General features: G+C 40.8%; 1 protein-coding gene across 1 annotated transcript; it reads left to right on the plus strand.

The window, feature by feature from the left end:
- Positions 1-9,322: 9,322 nt before the first annotated feature.
- LOC125517045 lies at positions 9,323-12,212 on the plus strand. Its single transcript, XM_048682264.1, has 6 exons — positions 9,323-9,381; positions 9,470-9,518; positions 9,907-10,133; positions 10,182-10,274; positions 11,468-11,578; positions 12,162-12,212. Exons 1-6 carry the CDS (start codon positions 9,379-9,381, stop codon positions 12,210-12,212), a joined length of 534 nt encoding a protein of 177 aa, XP_048538221.1. The 5' UTR covers positions 9,323-9,378.
- Positions 12,213-15,192: the final 2,980 nt, after the last annotated feature.

A 15,192-nucleotide genomic window follows, 5' to 3' on the forward strand; every position in this document is an offset into this window, starting at 1 on the left:
CGTGGGCTGCGTCCAAGCTTACAAGAACCCTGCACCAGCCGCGGAACCGGAACCACAAGATGAGCCTCCACGACAATCTGTTTATTCTTGGGATCCAGAGATGACTGTCAGCCAGTGGTAGTCAGAGTCCTCTTCGTCATCACAGTATGATCCCAACTATTCCTCGTCGCAGTACGACCCCAGCTACACCTACGGGTATCCACCAGGCTATCCCTGGCAATAGACCAACTTAGGCCAAAAGCCTAAGCTTGGGGGAGTACGTATTTCTCACCGACATTACATTTATGCTCACACACACTCATTGCTAGATGTCGGTGCTCATACTCTTTCACTGTAATATCCATGCTAGTTTATTTTTCTTTTTCCTGCTTTCTTCTTGTGTGTTTGTTAAACCTTAAGAAAACCAAAAAAATTAGTAGTAGTTTACTTTTGTGCTGTAGTAGTAGTAACTAAAAAGAAAACCCAAAAATATTTCCCGTTCTTCTTTTGCTTGTTGGGAGCTTTCCCGTGTAAATATTTTTATTTCTTTTTCTTTTCTTTGGGGGTCAGTAGGAGAAGACCATAATTAAATTGTTGCAGTGGCTCTTATATGCTTTAATGTTGATTTAACCCAGAGCCCATATTGCCTTGTCTTCTCCTGTTTCTTGAATGCTCGCAGATTCTAGCTTAGTCCAATGCACGTGCACTCTTATTATTATTCACACCATTCGGTCATGCAAGTGAAAGACAATTATGATGATATATGATGGACTGATTGAGGTGAGAAAAGCTGGTTTGAACTCGACCTCTTTTGTTTTTGTAAATATGATGAGCCCCTCGTTCTTGATTCAGCTTATTGTGAATAAACATGTTTGCAATGACAATTAGAGATCATAGTTTCTTTGTGCCATGCTTGATTAGCTATGAGTTATAATGGTTTACCTTGCGTGCCAACATGCTATTGAGATGGTTGTGATGTCGTATGATGGGGTGGTATCCTCCTTTGAATGATTTAAGTGACTTGACTTGGCACATGTTCACTCATGTAGTTGAAACAAAATCAACATAGCCTTCATGATATTTATGTTCATGGTGGATTATATCCTACTCATGCTTGCATCGAATGTTTATTAATTTTAATGCATGTACACTACAAGAAATATGTCAACTTATGACCTTCTGTCATTGACCCTCGAATAATTGGTCATAAATTTATGACCATTTTAGACCAATTGGTCAAAAGCTCTTCAGGGGGCTCCAAACCCTAAACCATTGCGACCATTTTGGTTAGAAAGGTCGTAATTTCCTTACACGAAATGGTCACAAAGCAAACAGTGCTAGTCCGCTGCCTTATTTCTAGTTGTTAATGACCAATATAGATGGTCATAGCCTTGTAGATTGTGGTGGGTTGTGATGACTAGGCGCCATCTCATCAGTTTTGCCTATGTGTCATGTCCATGTGGCAGTTTTTGCCCTAGGTTGTGAAGCAACCTATATTTCTATCATTCCCAAAATTCCCAAAAAAATCTCATAAATTATTTGGGGCATATCTTCATCAAATATGTAAAAATCCTTCCTTGCTTAGTTCAAAACTAATTCAACAATATTCATTTTCCTATTCTGTTCACAACAACACTTTATGAACGAAGTGCTATTTATATATTCTTGATTACCCTCGGAATTTTTGGGCACTCTTTCCTATCCAAATCATTACCGCATGACAAAATTCAGCTCCATTTTCCTAGCAAATCTTCCTCGGCAAATTTTCAAAGTTTTTGTCCACCTAGAAGCATTGTGACGGAAGTACCTTTTTATATCTCTAAATGACATGAAATGTATACAGTTCCTTCATATGCCCAAATTATCACCCTCCTCCAAATTGCAGCTCAATCAAATCATCTATGTGAGCCCAGGTTCAATTTATATTTTATGGCCAAATTGGCACGTTGCAAAGCAAGTGTTATATAGACCCCTCCTATTACCCTCAAACTTTTCGGGCACTCTTCCATACCCAAATCATTGCCACATGGTAATATTCAGCTCAATTTTCCTAGTAAATCTTTCTCGGGAAATTTCCAAAGTTTCTACCTCGAGAGAAGCTTTGTGAAGTAAGTACTAGCTAGGCTTACCCAAATGATCTGAAAATTGACCAGCGCATGACCATACCAAAGTAACTTACCTACACCAATTTTGAGTTCATTTCATTCATCCAATCTCTCTCACTAGTTTTCCCAAGTTTCTGTCCATAGAAGAGCATTGTGAAGGAACTACTACTTTGGCATGTCCAAATGGTATCAATTTTCTACAATGCTTTCCTATGCCCAAATAACCATCCTCCACAAAATTTCAGCTCACTCCATTCATTATTTTGAGCCCAGCTTCAACATTCATATTTTTGTCCAGCGTGGTACTTTGCAAAGCAAGTACCACCTAGGATCCTCCTTTTGAGCTAAAAATTTGTGAAGACATTCTCCTTAGTAGATTATCATCCTCAGCCAAAACTCATGCCCATTGGCCACGTGCATTTCCCATACCGCAAATCAAACACTTGGCTGCTAATTCATGTTTGAGCATCGATCGGTCACCTCGTGAGAATCTTATGTTATAATTTTCTTCCTAGCACCAACCTGGGGAGTGCCCAACCCACTAGACATGCCTAGGCCGCCCAGAACACATGGCAACATTACGATCACGCGGTGACCACGCGACGGGCATGCGAGTTTACGCGCTCTAGAGTTGGGGCCCTCGGCCACCGCCCAAACCTCGACGTATCGCCACCAAACCATGTATTTATGATTAAATAGGTCCTTATGTAACTAGAAATTATTTTTGGAAAAAATAAATAGCAAACTATGAGGCAGCTGCAGTTCAAATTTGACCCGCTTCCAGCTAAATCGGCGGAAATTTGTCTTTTTCATGAGAGGTGGATCAAAAATTTTTACACCCAACCATTTTGTCAATGGTGCATTAAATATGGCCTAGTATTTTATAAAATTAATTTGGTCCAATTTTGCAACAATTATTTGGTAGTTCCTTCACAAAAAAACCTCCTTTCGGGCACTCGAAAAATGGAAAATGGTTTTTTCGTCCAACGAAAATGAAAACTTCCTTAGGCAACATTGTTTGCCATTCCAATATGCACCCTTGTGCACAATATGAGATCATTTGAACAAACTATGCCATGAATGTGGCCATAAGATTGATCATTTGGCTTGAAAGCCATTGATCTCCACACGTGATAGCTCGTTTCTGAGAACACTTTTTTAAAATAATTTCCATATTACAAGTTTGTTATTTTTCCTGGGAACTTGGCCACAAATAATGACACAATGCGAAGGTTTCCCAATTTTTTGATTTTTTTTAATTTTTTATGCAAGTTTCAAAATGCGGTCAAAACGGCGAGAATGACCGTTCCTAGATAGTGGTTGAATCTTGGGATTTTTTGGATGTTTCTCTGATTAAATAGGTACTTATGTAACTAGAAATGATTTTTGTAAAAAATAAATAGCAAACTATGAGGCAGCTGCCGTTCAAATTTGACCCGCTTCCAACTGAATCGACGGAAATTTGTCTTTTTCACCAGAGGAGGATCAAAACTTTTTACACTCAACCATTTTGTCAATTGTGCATTAAATATGTCCTAATATTTTATAAAAATGATTTGGTCCAATTTTGCAACAAATATATGGTAGGTCGTTAAAAAAAACCTCATTTCGGGCACTCGGAAAATGGAAAATGTATTTTCCGTGCAAAGAAAATGAAAACTCCCTTAGATAACATTGTTTGGAATTCCAAGATGCACGATTGTGCACAATATGAGATCATTTGAACAAACTATGCCATGAATGTGACCATGAGATTGAGCGTTTGGGTTGATATCCATGAATCTTCACACATGATAGCTCATTTATGAGAACACTTTTCTAAAATAATTACCGTATTACAATTTTATTATTTTTCCTGGTAACTTGGTCACATATAATGACGCAATGCGAAGGTTTTCCAATTTTTTGATTTTTTTTGAATTTTTTATGCCCGTTTCAAAATGCGGTCAAAACGGCGGGCTTGACCGTTCCTAGCTAGTGGTTGAATATTGAATTTTTTTTTTATGTTTCTCTGATTAAATATATACTTATGTACCTAGAAATGATTTTTGGAAAAAATAAAGAGCAAACTACGAGGCAGCTACAGTTCAAATTTGACCCGCTTCCAACTGAATCGGTGGGAATTTGTCTTTTTCACCAGAGGTGGATCAAAACTTTTGGCACCCAACCATTTTGTCAATTGTGCATTAAATATGTCCTAGTATTTTATAAAAATGATATTGTACAATTTTGCAACAAATATATGGTAGGTCCTTCACAAAAAAACCTCATTTTGGGCACTCGAAAAATGGAAAATGAATTTTCCGTGCAAAGAAAATGAAAACTCCCTTTGGCAACATTGTTTGGAATTCCAAGATGCACCCTTGTCCACAATACGAGATCATTTGAACAAACTATGCCATGAATGTGACCATGAGATTGAGCGTTTGGGTTGAAATCCATGAATCTTCACACATGATAGCTCATTTGTGAGAACACTTTTCTAAAATAATTGCCGTATTACAAGTTTATTATTTTTCCTGAAAACTTGGTCACATATAATGACACAATGCGAAGGTTTTCCAATTTTTTGATTTTTTTTGAATTTTTTATGCCCGTTTCAAAATGCAGTCAAAACGGCGGGCTTGACCGTTCCAGGCTAGTGGTTGAATCTTGGAAAACTTTTGATGTTTCTCTGATTAAATAGATACTTATGTACCTAGAAATGATTTTTGGAAAAAATAAATAGCAAACTATGAAGCAGCTGCAGTTCAAATTTGACCCGCTTCCAACTAAATCGGCGGAAATTTGTCTTTTTCATGAGAGGTGGATCAAAATTTTTTACACCCAACCATATTTTCAATTGTGCATTAAATATGGCCTAGTATTTTATAAAATTAATTTGGTCCAATTTTGCAACAATTATTTGGTAGTTCCTTCACAAAAAAACCTCCTTTCGGGCACTCGAGAAATGGAAAATGGTTTTTTCGTCCAATGAAAATGAAAACTTCCTTAGGCAACATTGTTTGCCATTCCAATATGCACCCTCGTGCACAATATGAGATCATTTGAACAAACTATGCCATGAATGTGGCCATAAGATTGATCATTTGGCTTGAAAGCCATTGATCTCCACACGTGATAGCTCGTTTCTGAGAACACTTTCTTAAAATAATTGCCATATTACAAGTTTGTTATTTTTCCTGGGAACTTGCCACAAATAATGACACAATGCGAAGGTTTCCCAATTTTTTGATTTTTTTTGAATTTTTTATGCAAGTTTCAAAATGCGGTCAAAACGGCGAGAATGACCGTTCCTAGATAGTGGTTGAATCTTGGGATTTTTTGGATGTTTCTCTGATTAAATAGGTACTTATGTAACTATAAATGATTTTTCTAAAAAATAAATAGCAAACTATGAGGCAGGTGCAGTTCAAATTTAACCCGCTTCCAACTAAATCGACGGAAATTTGTCTTTTTCACGAGAGGAGGATCAAAACTTTTTACACCCAGCCATTTTGTCAATTGTGCATTAAATATGTCCTAATATTTTATAAAAATGATTTGGTCCAATTTTGCAACAAATATATGGTAGGTCCTTCACAAAAAACCTCATTTCTGGCACTCGAAAAATGGAAAATGAATTTTCCGTGCAAAGAAAATGAAAACTCCCTTAGGCAACATTGTTTGTAATTCCAAGATGCACCCTTGTGCACAATATGACATCATTTGAACAAACTATGCCATGAATGTGACCATGAGATTGAGCGTTTGGGTTGAAATCCATGAATCTTCACACATGATAGCTCATTTGTGAGAACACTTTTCTAAAATAATTACTGTATTACAAGTTTATTATTTTTCCTGGAATCTTGGTCACATATAATGACACAATGCGAAGGTTTTCCAATTTTTTTATTTTTTTTGAATTTTTTATGCCCGTTTCAAAACGCAGTCAACACGGCGGGCTTGACCGTTCCTAGCTAGTGGTTGAATCTTGGAAAACTTTTGATGTTTCTCTGATTAAATAGATACTTATGTACCTAGAAATGATTTTTGGAAAAAATAAATAGCAAACTATGAGGCAGCTGCAGTTCAAATTTGACCCGCTTCCACCTGAATCGGCGGGAATTTGTCTTTTTCACCAGAGGTGGATCAAAACTTTTGGCACCCAACCATTTTGTCAATTGTGCATTAAATAGTGGCCTAGTATTTTATAAAAATGATTTGGTACAATTTTGCAACAAATATATGGTAGGTCCTTCACAAAAACCTCATTTCGGGCACTCGAAAAATGGAAAATGAATTTTCGTGCAAAGAAAATGAAAACTCCCTTTGGCAACATTGTTTGGAATTCCAAGATGCACCCTTGTGCACAATATGAGATCATTTGAACAAACTATGCCATGAATGTGACCATGAGATTGAGCGTTTGGGTTGAAATCCATGAATCTTCACACATGATAGCTCATTTGTGAGAACACTTTTTTAAAATAATTGTCGTATTACAAGTTTATTATTTTTCCTGGAAACTTGGTCACATATAATGACACAATGCGAAGGTTTTCCAATTTTTTGATTTTTTTTTGAATTTTTTATGCCCGTTTCAAAATGCGGTCAAAACGGCGGGCTTGACCGTTCCTAGCTAGTGGTTGAATCTTGGAAAACTTTTGATGTTTCTCTGATTAAATAGATACTTATTACCTAGAAATGATTTTTGGAAAAAATAAATAGCAAACTATGAGGCAGCTGCAGTTCAAATTTGACCCGCTTCACCTGAATCGGCGGGAATTTGTCTTTTTCACCAGAGGTGGATCAAAACTTTTGGCACCCAACCATTTTGTCAATTGTGCATTAAATATGTCCTAATATTTTATAAAAATGATTTGGTACAATTTTGCAACAAATATATGGTAGGTCCTTCACAAAAAAACCTCATTTCAGGCACTCGAAAAATGGAAAATGAATTTTCCGTGCAAAGAAAATGAAAACTCCCTTTGGCAACATTGTTTGTAATTCCAAGATGCACCCTTGTGCACAATATGACATCATTTGAACAAACTATGCCATGAATGTGACCATGAGATTGAGCGTTTGGGTTGAAATCCATGAATCTTCACACATGATAGCTCATTTGTGAGAACACTTTTCTAAAATAATTACCGTATTACAAGTTTATTATTTTTCCTGGAACTTGGTCACATATAATGACACAATGCGAAGGTTTTCCAATTTTTTGATTTTTTTTTGAATTTTTTATGCCCGTTTCAAAATGCAGTCAAAACGGCGGGCTTGACCGTTCCTAGCTAGTGGTTGAATCTTGGAAAATTTGATGTTTCTCTGATTAAATAGATACTTATGTACCTAGAAATGATTTTTGGAAAAAATAAAGAGCAAACTATGAGGCAGCTGCAGTTCAAATTTGACCCGCTTCCCTGAATCGCGGGAATTTGTCTTTTTCACGAGAGGTGGATCAAAACTTTTGGCACCCAACCATTTGTCAATTGTGCATTAAATATGTCCTAGTTTTATAAATTGATTTGGTAATTTTGCAACAAATATATGTAGGTCCTTCACAAAACTCATTTCGGCACTCGAAAAATGGAAAATGAATTTTCCGTGCAAAGAAAATGAAAACTCCCTTAGGCAACATTGTTTGGAATTCCAAGATGCACCCTTGTGCACAATATGAGATCATTTGAACAAACTATGCCATGAATGTGGCCATAAGATTGATCATTTGGCTTGAAAGCCATGAATCTTCACATGATAGCTCATTTTGAGAACACTTTTTTAAAATAATTATCGTATTACAAGTTTATTATTTTTCCTGGAAACTTGGTCACATATAATGACACAATGCGAAGGTTTTCCAATTTTTTGATTTTTTTGAATTTTTTATGCCCGTTTCAAAATGCGGTCAAAACGGCGGGAATTGACCGTTCCTAGCTAGTGGTTGAATCTTGGAAAACTTTTGATGTTTCTCTGATTAAATAGATACTTATGTACCTAGAAATGATTTTTGGAAAAAATAAAGAGCAAACTATGAGGCAGCTGCAGTTCAAATTTGACCCGCTTCCACCTGAATCGGCGGAATTTGTCTTTTTCACAGAGGTGGATCAAAACTTTTGACACCCAACCATTTGTCAATTGTGCATTAAATATGTCTAATATTTTATAAAAATGATTTGGTACAATTTTGTAACAAATATATGGTAGGTCCTTCACAAAAAAACTCATTTTGAGCACTCCGAAAAATGAAAAATGAATTTTCATGCAAAGAAAATGAAAAGTTCCTTATTACTATTTTGTTATTTTTTTTCTTCTAAAAACTAGGTCACATTTGATGACATGATGAGAAGGTTTTTCATTTGTTTCATTTTTTTCCAATGTATCAGGTCAAGTAAATAGCTAAGATGATCTAACATCTTATTTTTAAATTTATCACGACCAATTCAATTGGTCATAATATTGTATTGCGTTCTGATTGGTCCGTGGACAAGGCACACGGATCATGCACAAAACACCATTGGATTCCCGATCCAACGGTAGCTGTCGCTCCTCGCCTCCCCCACCAACCCCACCTGAGGCGAAACCCTAGCTGGCATTTCCCATCCACCCCCGCTCCTTTCTTTCTTTCTTTCTCCTCTCCCTCTCCCCCGATGCGATCCCCTCGTCCCCCTCAGATCCCCCTCCCCCGATCCCACCAGCCGGCGGCGACCTCCCCGCATCCATGGCCTCCCCGTGCCCATCCTCGCCGCATCGCCACCCCGACCCCTCCCTTCCCCACCGCATCCAGATCTCCGCCGCCAACCTCCTTCCCACCCCCTCCCCGCACCCGCAGCGGCTCCCACCCTCCCCGCACCTGCGCACGCCGCCGTTGGCTCCTCCACCTCCAGGCGACGCCGAGCCCGCGGTCTCCCTCCCCAAGATCGCACCGGAGCCCGCGGTCCTCCTCCACCTACAGCTCGTCTCCTCTCCGGTCGCGCCGCCGACCTGTTCGTGGTCGGGCTTCGGCGAGCTGAGCAGCAGAGCACCGATGGCTCCTCCTCTCCCCCTGCAGCTGCCTGCCGCGCCACCCGCCTCCAGATCCCTCCGCCCGCTCGCGCCCCTGCTCCCTCTCCGCCTACGGGGCCGCGCCCCTCGCGCTGCTCCCCGACGACGTGGGCGGGCGCGCGGGCCTCGACCCACGGGGCTTGGCCAAGTGGCGGGCGAGCGATGGCGTCGCGAGGGGGCCGGAGGAGGCCAGGGCATTCCCCTGCATGCCGTGGCGCCGCCGTCTCCGCCCCCGCCTCCTCCCCCGACGCCCGTCACCATGGTAAGCATCCCCAGCCGAGTCCGCTCTCCCCGTTGGTTGCCCCGGTCGTAGAACCGCCTAATCTGACCTCCCTTGTCTCCCACCGCAGATCATCTCCAAGAAGAACCGCCGCGAGATCTGCAAGTACCTCTTCCAGGGTGAGCTCCTCCCCCCTCCCCCGCCCATTTTACGCACCGCGCCGGCCGTAGCCAGGATTCAGATGCCATCTCGTTAGTCTTCTTCTGTAGGGTTCGATCCATGTGTTGCGTAGGGTTTTAACCATGTTGCCCCGTCAGTGTTCTTGGCACCCATTGACCGCAACGAGTTCGCTCTTATGCGCGGTTGCTGCAAGGTTCAAGCATAGGCAGTTTGGACACCACTCATGTCAAGCTGCAATCTGGAAGAATTCTACTGACTATTACAGTAGTCTAAGCATCTTAACTGAATTCCTTGGTGCTAATTTCAACTTTTTATGTGTGCAAGAATGCCACTCCTTTGGACGGACTGAATGATTTTACTGATGAATCTATTGTGATGCGTGTGCAGAGGGAGTCTTGTACGCCAAGAAGGACTACAACCTGGCCAAGCACCCCCATGTCTATGCCTTGAACCTCAAGGTCATCAAGCTCATGCAGAGCTTCAAGTCCAAGGAGTACGTCAGGGAGACCTTCTCGTGGCAGCACTACTACTGGTACCTGGCCAACGACGACATTGAGTTCCTCCGCACCTTCCTCAACCTGTCGTCTGAGATCGTGCCCAATCGATCCTGTGATGTGATGTGATGGATCCCCTTCCATGTCCATGTGTGCTCTTCACTTCAGATGCAGACGCAGAGCTGCGTGCAGATGACGGAGGCGGACAAGGAGCATAAGAAGATGCTCGACAACTACTCCCAGCAAGCCGACGACATCAAGGTACCACTTCTCCTTCGATTCGATCAATGTTTGATCTAGTGCTGGTCGTGGGTGCATCTGAATTCCGTGTGGACTGGGAACCTGAAATTGCGACCCTACTGTCGGTGTGGATTCCTTGCAGGCATCGTACAAGAAGTTGATGATAGATGTGCAGTCGTCTTCGTCTCGTAGTACTGCAGAGGCTCACCAAAGACATCTATCTTCTCAATTTTACTTCATCTCAGTCTTCAATTCAAGCCACTGTCTATAGCAGTGGTTTATCGTTTAGTACTGACTTGGTTCGCAATGGTCAGTGTGCAAGGTGACCCTCCCTGACATGGCAAATGGCAAAGTCTGTGGCCAGAGCTATCGATGGCTTGCGCAGTCGCTACAACTTATTAGATGCACCATCGGACCACGCAGTTTAGTTGATTATCATCCATGTCAACTTATTAGATGCACCATAGTTGTGCTAGTTAATTGCAACTTTTTGTACAGAATGTCAAGTTTCTCATTGAAAAAAACTAAGCATTTCAATACTATACTTTTTATGCCGATGACAACAATGAATGTAGTACTATGAAAAGATCAATTTTGTGCATACTATGGATTATAATACTACAGTCCTTACCTTTTCTTAATACAACGAAAATTCTGCTTGTTCTGTATGCTCCATCCTAAGCATGTATATATACCCATTAGTTTGTGTTCTTGATATCTACCTGTAGTGTCATGAGGAATAAATCTCCTCACTTCATATGTTGCCCTATGGAATTCAGCAGACACTTTTTATCAACACTAAGTTCAGATTAATAGGCGCTGCTTAACATACCTAAGAGTGTGGCATGTTGTGAAGTGATGCTGCAACTCCAGAGTAGACAATTATAACATATTAGTAAAATCAGTATGCATACCTGACTTGTATGTATTTTTTTCAAGGTCTATACAAGTGCCATCTTTTTCTGGCAACATCTTTTTATCTTGTTATTTTAGTCCATGAGTGTTGTGTTGGAGCATCACTGACTTGTATGGTTTTTTTAAAGGCCTATAGAAGTGCCATCTTTGACTGGAAACATATGCCTCCTATGTCATGTCATGTATCTATTTGACATTACTTGTTTTAAGTGAATGGTGTATTACTTACAAGTGTCAATGTACTGATGGAAACAATGATTGTTTACTTGTGACTAATCTGCTTTCCATCTCATTTGTAGGAGTTCCCGAAATGCCCGACTCCAGCCCCGTCCTCCCCGACGCCTGGTCATGGCTGTGCATGGGCGGACGCGGCTTGTCGCTTCCTCCAAGAACCTTGTCCCTTCGATCTGGTGCGCAGGGGGCGCATCACCAGATCGGCGGATCAGGCATGGCTTGGACTTGCTTGCCTCTACCAAGGAAGGACGAGCTCGTGCAATGAGGCGTTGTTGCTCCACACTCGCGCAAGATGCTGGCTGGATTGCTGCCCCTGTCGTACAGTACACTATAGGTGAGCAGATCCAAGCCAGTCCGTCTGTCTCTTTGATTGATGGATTCAAACCATGCCATCCGTCAGTACGTACGTACGTGTATGATTCAACAAAATCATGCCTTATTACACCACTGCAGTACACGCTATGTATCTATCATTGGTGGACGGCATCATTCAACAGTTTAGTTTGGTGATGATTACCTAGTTTGCAGCAAGGAATGCACTAGGTAGTACTTGTATAAATTAGCCACATGGACTAACTGCCTGCCTGCCTAATTGAACGAATCAATTTGATTAGTATGTTTGCTGCCATTTTGTTAGTCTGCAGAAGCATATCTAGTTTGTTAGTCAGCCACTTTTTTGCTAGAACCATAAATCCTGATGCATGCTGATTATGGTCTGGTTTGTTAGATCTGTTCTGCTGTTGCTTAAAATTTGACTAGATTCTGAATGTGTATCTGCTGTGTATCTGCTGTTGCCTGGATTCTGAATGAACATGTCAGTATACTATATACCCAAAAAAACATGCTTACAGTTCTTTTCATTTCTATGATCAATTTAGTTAGAGTTGCACATGTCAGTATACTATATACCAAAAAAATCCTAGCTAGTGAGAACATTTGTCACTCCATGAACACATACTGGTTAGTGTTAGTCATACTATTTATCTACATGGCATTTGATGTCAATTCTTGCTTATAAGTTATTGGATCACTCCATGAACACATTCTTATTCTTATATTTTCATTCTTATTCTTTGCACAGGTGAAGTGTGAATCCAAGGCCGAAGTTGTGAATCATATCAACAAAGAGGAGCATATTATGTGTTGTAATTGTACGCATATCTGGGTTGTAGTATACTAAATTGTAATAGACTAATGTAGTCTTATTTTGGACGAATTTCATTTGCTCTCTAGTTTGTTCAAAACAATGATTGTGTATGTGATTTGAATACCCGTGAAATGGAAACCTGACAAGAGGGTCCAAGCTATAATGGTTGTTTGACAAATTTCGAAATTTCTGACATGTGGGACATATTTTGAGATAAGCATGACATGTGGGGCTGGCTTACTAGTGGTATCCCAATGTATAATGGCTGAAACTAGAAAAATCAATGGACTAAAAAGGCTACGGCCCAAAAATAAAATGGCTTAAATGTTGGGCCTGGCCCATGTAGTTGACCAAAATTAATCAAGAAAAAAATATAAAAAAGGCCGAATTGTTGGGCTAGGCCCATGTAGAAAACTGAATTGGACCGGGCTGAATCTTGTGCCACATCAGCTTGCCACGCTGGATGCCTACGTGGCCTGGAGAGGTTGCTAGTGACCAAAATGCCACAGTGGACATATTTTGGTCATAAACGTTTGCGACCATTCCAGAAGAAAGGTCGCTATAGTCAGTTTACGACGCCCAGCTTTTGACCTTATGTTTTTGGTCACAAAAAGGTCATAAATGGAAATTTGTGACCATACAGTGACCAATAGTGGTGGTCATAAGTTGACATATTTCTTGTAGTGGTACATGGCTGTTGTCGCTCTCTAGTTGGTCGCTTCCCAGTCTTTTGCGAGCCTTCACTTGTACTAAGCGGGAATATTGCTTGTGCATCCAATCCTTTAAACCCCAAATTTATTCTAGATGAGTCCACTATACCTTCCTATATGTGGTATCTACCTGTCGTTCCAAGTAAATTTGTATGTGCCAAACTCTAAACCTTCAAATAAATATTCTGTTTTATATGCTCGAATAGCTCATGTATCAACCAAGGCTGTCCTTATCTTCCGTGTTAGGCAGGTTATTCTCAAGAGGAGTGGACTCCGCTCCTCATTCACGAGAACATGGCTGGTCACCGGGATGCCCAGTCCCATGCTTTATGCAAACTAAATCAAAATTAATTGCAAACAAAACTCCCCCTAGGACCTGATGTATGTTGGAGACACTCGTTGTTTCGAGCAAGTCATGGATTGATGCTTGTTGGTGGAGGGGCAGTATAAACTTTACCATTCTGTTTGGGAAACACCCAGTAGTAGCTCCCTATTTCAATACGTTCCTAGAGAAAGATTAAGTTGAAAGATATTGTAAGCATTGACGCGGACTAGGTCCGTTGTCTGAGGAGTGTCCTCACTGCTTCACAGAAGGCTTATGTTTTTGATGCACCGCTCGGTGTGCCAACCCCTCCAGCGTCGTCTGTGGATGTTATGAACATCTTACAGATACGTCGTGATGACTACTTGATAGTTAAGTGCACCATACTTTACGGCTTAGAATCGGGATCCCAATGACGTTTTGAATGCCATAAAACATATGAGATGTTCCAAGAGCTGAAATTAGGATTTCAGGCTCATGCCCGCGTTGAGAGGTATGAGACCTCTGACAAGTTCTTTGCCTACAAGATGGAGGAGAATAGCTCAGCTAGTGAGCATGTGATCAGAATGTCTGGGTGCTACAATCACTTGAATCAAGTGGGAGTTAAACTTCCAGATAAGATAGTGATTGATAGAGTTCTCTATTCACTATCACTAAGCTACTAGATCTTCGTGATGAACTATGACATGCAAGGGATGGAGATGATCCCGGAGCTGTTCGCGGTGCTTAAGACCGCAAAAGTAGAAATCAAGAAGGAGCATCAAGTGTTGATGGTTTAACAAGACCACTGGTTTCAAGAAGGGCAAGGGCTAGAAGGGAAACTTCATGAATGGCAAACCAATTGCCGCTCCAGTGAAGGAACCCAAGGTTGAACCCAAACCCGAGACTCAGTGCTTCTATTGTAAGGGGAACGGTCACTGGTAGCGGAACTACCCCAAAATGCATGGTAGATAAGAAGGCTGGCAACTTCAACAAAGTATATACGTGTTATTAATGTGTACCTTACTAGTACTCCTGGTAGCACCTGGGTATTGGATACCGGTTCAGTTGCTATTATTGGTGACTTGAAGCAAAAGCTACGGACTAAACGGAGACTAGCCAAGGGTGAGGTGACGGTGTGTGTTGAAAGTGTTTCCAAAGTTGATAAGATCTCCATCGCACGCTCCATCTGCCTTCGGAATTAGTATTGGACCTAGATAAATGTTATCGGGTGTCTACGTTGAGCATGAATATGATTAGATCATGTTCATTGCAATACGGTTATTCATTTAAGTTAGAGAATAATGGTTATTCCGTTTACATGAATAATACCTTCCATGGTCATGCACCCTATGTGAATGGTTCATTGAATCTCGGTCGTGGTAATACACATGTTCACGCCAAAATATGTAGAGTTAATAATGATAGTACCACTTTCTTGTGACACTGCTGCTTAGGTCATTTTGGCATAAAATGCATGAAGAAACTCCATGCTGATGGATGTTTGGAGTCACTTGATTTTGAATCGCTTGACACATGCGAGCCATGCCTCATGGGCAGGATGACTAAGATCCCATTTTCAGGTACAATGAAACGGGAAAGTGACTTGCTGGAAATCATACATGCTGATGT

This window comes from Triticum urartu, chromosome 6 (genome assembly GCF_003073215.2).
Source record: "Triticum urartu cultivar G1812 chromosome 6, Tu2.1, whole genome shotgun sequence".
NCBI classification, from domain to species: domain Eukaryota; kingdom Viridiplantae; phylum Streptophyta; class Magnoliopsida; order Poales; family Poaceae; genus Triticum; species Triticum urartu.

Coding starts and splice junctions, on each gene's coding strand:
- LOC125517045 (XM_048682264.1), top strand. Junction 10,275..11,467: donor AGCAAGCCGACGACATCAAG/GTACCACTTCTC, acceptor TCTCATTTGTAG/GAGTTCCCGAAATGCCCGAC. Junction 11,579..12,161: donor AACCTTGTCCCTTCGATCTG/GTGCGCAGGGGG, acceptor AAATTTGACTAG/ATTCTGAATGTGTATCTGCT.